The 4,248-nt window shown below is 37.6% G+C and overlaps 1 protein-coding gene and 1 pseudogene across 1 annotated transcript; one reads left to right on the top strand and one right to left on the bottom strand.

Annotated features, from left to right (window-relative positions):
- Positions 1-993: 993 nt before the first annotated feature.
- LOC132301733 (uncharacterized) lies at positions 994-1,665 on the top strand. The gene has a single exon (XM_059798962.1). The coding sequence runs from the start codon at positions 994-996 to the stop codon at positions 1,663-1,665; it is 672 nt and encodes a 223-aa protein (XP_059654945.1).
- Positions 1,666-2,327: 662 nt separating this feature from the next.
- Positions 2,328-3,904, bottom strand: LOC132298830 (pentatricopeptide repeat-containing protein At1g20230-like; annotated as a pseudogene).
- Between the last annotated feature and the right edge of the window lie 344 nt (positions 3,905-4,248).

The raw sequence follows: 4,248 nt of genomic DNA on the forward strand, positions 1-4,248 counted from the left end.
TAATAATACAGCAAAAACTTAATGAGTGCTGCTCTCACGTTCCGAGCACACTCTAGTTCTTACGCTCCGCATGCGCTCTCGCTCCGATTCTCACTCTATGTGACTTAAATTCTTCTCAACGAGTGCCGCTCTCAAATTCTTATTAACGAGTGATTTTAATTGCAAATTTGGATCTAGTTTTCAACATAGCCAGAGTCTTGAAATACGGACATGTTATTTTAATTTTTCTTAGGTTGCGCAATCAGGCATATCAAATCCATATATATAAATTGAATAATACCCAAATTTATTTATTTGCTTATTATGATTCATTGAGGAATCCATCTCAAACCTAGAAATAAAAACCCTAAAACTTAAGGTATCTAAAGAAATGAATAATCAAAGAAAGGCATTTCAAGTAATTCAGAAACACATCAAGCAAAAGCAATATATATTTACAAATGTGCGCGAGAAGTGGATATATATATTTTTTCATTTAGGTTTTTTCTCATATAATAAAAGAAAAAATAATTGAAAAACGCCAGTTCACTATAAGATCTATAAACAAAGGCCTTTCTTTGATTATTCATTTTCATGGTTTGCAATAACATCAAGCAAAAGAGGCCTCTCAGTTCACTATAAATTCTATAAACGAAGGCCAGTTTTTTATCTGAACCACACAGAACAAAAAGGTTGCGTCACGAAACTTCTTTCCTTTTCTTCCTTCTGTGATCTTGGAACCGTTGGGGAGAAGTGGTCATCCGTCATTTGAAATTTAAACTGGTCTTCCCAGCTCCAACTATTATTGGATTACTGAATCTTATTTTCAAGGAACGATCAAGCAAGAGCAAACGCAGGTCTCTCTCTATCACCCCCAATCGCTGCAACTTGAAACCCTAATACCCCTCTTTCTATATATAACCCCCAATCGCTGCAAATTGAAACCCTAATATCTCTCTTTCTATATATCACCCCCAATTGCTGCAAATTTAAGCCCTAGATCGTTGAATTAACATGTCAATCCAAACCCATTTCGCATGGCAGGTGGATCGAGACGCTGCAAAACTTGGCAAGAAATCGAGCCCTAATTTGCTTCTCATCAAATTTTGCGTTGATGAACGAATTTACAACGCTGGCGGAGGAGGGTATCAGATCGAGACCAAAGAATATTTCGCGGCGTCGACGTTGCACCTAATGTCATCGGAGGATCATGTGCAAGACATAGTGCGTCAATACATATCTCGTTTGGTCTCTCTCATGGATATCTCCATAGATGACAGCAACAACCATATGGTCGATGACATCATGTCTTTCGCTCGCCGGACGTTAGGCACGGATGGGTGTCGTGCTTGTGGAACTATGCCGGCATGTCAAGTTTGTACCACCTGTGGTGCCGTACCGGTGATTGTAGTTCGTGTTCTAGTGGAGACGTACCAGTCAATGGAGGAGGTTGATGTTAAGGGCTTGGAAAAACTGAGATTTCGGCACTTGTGTCCACCCTCTACGTGTTCGATGAATTGCACAGAAGAGATACCCATGTGTGCCATATGTTTGGAGAAATTCGAATTTGAGATGGACGTTGCTCGTTTGCCCTGTTTGCACATGTATCATGTAGAATGCATTCTTCAATGGTTGAAGAAGAGGAATTGCTGCCCCCTGTGCCGCTATGAGATGCCGCCAACTTAATTGCCAGAAAGAAACTGTGTTTTTTGAAGAAGATTGATTGTTAACATATTACTTTGTATTTGTATTCCTATTATATGTGATTGATTGATTGTATTGTAAGTATATTATTTTTTCAATAAAATTCTTTTCATTGAAATGACATTCCAATTAATAATGATGTTCGGCATCTGAGACCATCCTACTTCCATCATTTACCTATGTCTTGACAGAAACAATCGTGTTTTACCGGAGTACAATATATGCAGCGGTGAAGTACAAAACCAGTCCACTTAAAACCCCATAGGTGAACTACCACTGTGACATCTATTATTATAGAATAGAGATGATTTTCTACTCTTATGTTTTAGAGCAACTGTGACAAGCAAGAGTTGCAGTCTCATTCAGTTCTAGTTTAAGGTCCATGTACTTACAAAAATCTTGGCTTAGTCCTGAAAGTGACACACATAAACTTAATTGTTATAGCAATATATCCTTTAGTCATTTATCTTCTTCCTTTCCTACACTCTGCACTTCAACTTTTCAATTAGATAATAAGATTTAATCCCTGGTCATGACTAGAGCTACATGAAGGTCAAATGGTGTCGAAACAAATTAAGAATTCGGTCTGACCTGTTAAAGGAAATGGGAACCAAGATTGATCATTAGATGGCATAGTTTCAGCTATACAATAAGCAATAAATTCTCACAAGTCAGTAAATAAGCGCCTGCAAATTCATTAAGAATAGGGTGAACAAGTAATGCCTACATCCAGTGTCTTTCTTTAAACCAAAAGGAAAAACAAAAGCTATTCTTCTTACGAGACAATTCCCAATAATTCAAGTTTTCAACTCCATCCAGCTGCACCATTGTCTTAAATTTGAATATCTTTAGGTCGACTTGTGAACTCTATCCAGCTGCATCCAGTGTCTTTCTTTAAACCTCTTTCTTTCATCAACTCCCTCAACTGCCCTATCACATTCCACATGCCAAACCTAGCATACATATTTGATAACAAGACGTAAATCCCAACAATCTTAGGATCCAACTCGAGTGCCCTTCGTGCAGCTAATTTACCCAAATCAATATTCCCAGTCATTACAAGCACTAAGTAGAGCACCCCACATTGTGACACTGCAACTTCCATTCTTTATATTGCGCATCTCATTCACCAGCTTCCACGCCTTGTCCAACTCACCAGCCCTACAAAGCAAATCGACCAAACAACTGTAATGCTCAGGCCCAGGTTCCAAATTGAACTCTGCAGAGACACATCAGCTCCCACATCAGAAACCGTACGAATCACATTTGCATGTACCTGCTTACCAAATTCTATTGCAGATAGCCCTGCACACATGCACGTAACACTGCTGACAATGTAAAATGATCATATTTCAAGTTCAAAACCCGCATTTTCCGTACTACTTCAATTCCCTCATCCCACATCTTTGCTTCAGCAAAACCTGCTAAAAGTGCATTTGCGCACACAGTATTCTTAACAGGAATTTCATCGAACATCTCTGATGCATCATTGATAAGTATCGACTTCGCATATAAATCAATCAAAGCAATGCCAACAAACACACTTGCCAACCAACCTGATTTCTCCACATAGGCATGTAATTGTTTACCAAATCCAACACTTCTAGAACCAGATGAAGCTGTTAAAGAGCTACACAAAGCGTAGGTGTCTATAGGAACACCATTGATGTGCATGAAAGAGAAGGTATGGAGAGCGAGGAATGGATACCCATTTCGATAAAAATCAGATATAATCGAATTGAATGGTAATGGGTTGTTGGGGTTGATGCAGTGGGAGAAGTTTTTGAGAATTTGAAGGTTGTTTCTGTGAAGGCATGTAGTGTATGTGCATATGAGTTTCGTGTGGAGGTTAAGAGAGATGAAGAGTAATCCTGTCCTTAGAAGATGAGCATTAAGTTTCTTAATGGCTCTAAGATCCTTAGTCTGAGACCAATGATTCAGGAAATAAGTAATATGATTGAAGCTTGGTGTAACAGAAAGGTTGAATTGGTTGGACATCAATGTTGTAACCCAATAATGGGTGTTTGATAGTTTGGTTATTTACAATTATTTAGCGGGATGATTAAGAAATGCAATGCTAAACTTATATAGTTCTTGTACTGGTCATGAACTTGAAGTCTTCAAGATGAGATTTATTATTGAGGATACATTTTATTACTTGTGATTCTCTTTAACTCTTTTCTAAGTGTAATTAGGCTCGGACCTTCATTATAGTTCGGTCCAAGAAATATCTTCTTTTAAAGTTTGAAATTACAGTCTTGATTCAAATTTTCATTATAGATCTAAAATAAATAAAAATAATAAAATAATATAAAATCACAAATAAAACTACTACTAAGAGAATAAAATATGCAAGTTAAGGGGCTAAAATGTATAACATTCAGGGCCTGACATATTTCCAAACTTACATATTGCTAGTCTCATAGCAATAAAACTAAAGAAATGTAAAGTCTGCTTTCGTGGTAATCACGATTCCATTTAGCGTATGCAACAAGCCTTTTAAACCCATAAGTTACCCCTAGTAGACGAGTGAAGTCTCGTGAGGGTTTCAACAGATAATACCCA

The sequence above is a fragment of the Cornus florida genome, unplaced genomic scaffold, assembly GCF_030987335.1.
Source record: "Cornus florida cultivar Cherokee Brave unplaced genomic scaffold, ASM3098733v1 CherokeeBrave_3.0.0_Hap2_Chr03, whole genome shotgun sequence".
In the NCBI taxonomy this organism is placed as follows: Eukaryota; Viridiplantae; Streptophyta; class Magnoliopsida; order Cornales; family Cornaceae; genus Cornus; species Cornus florida.

Excerpts from the sequence above, each read along its gene's own strand:
- LOC132301733 (XM_059798962.1), top strand. The coding sequence starts at position 994 with ATGTCAATCCAAACCCATTTCGCATGGCAGGTGGATCGAGACGCTGCA.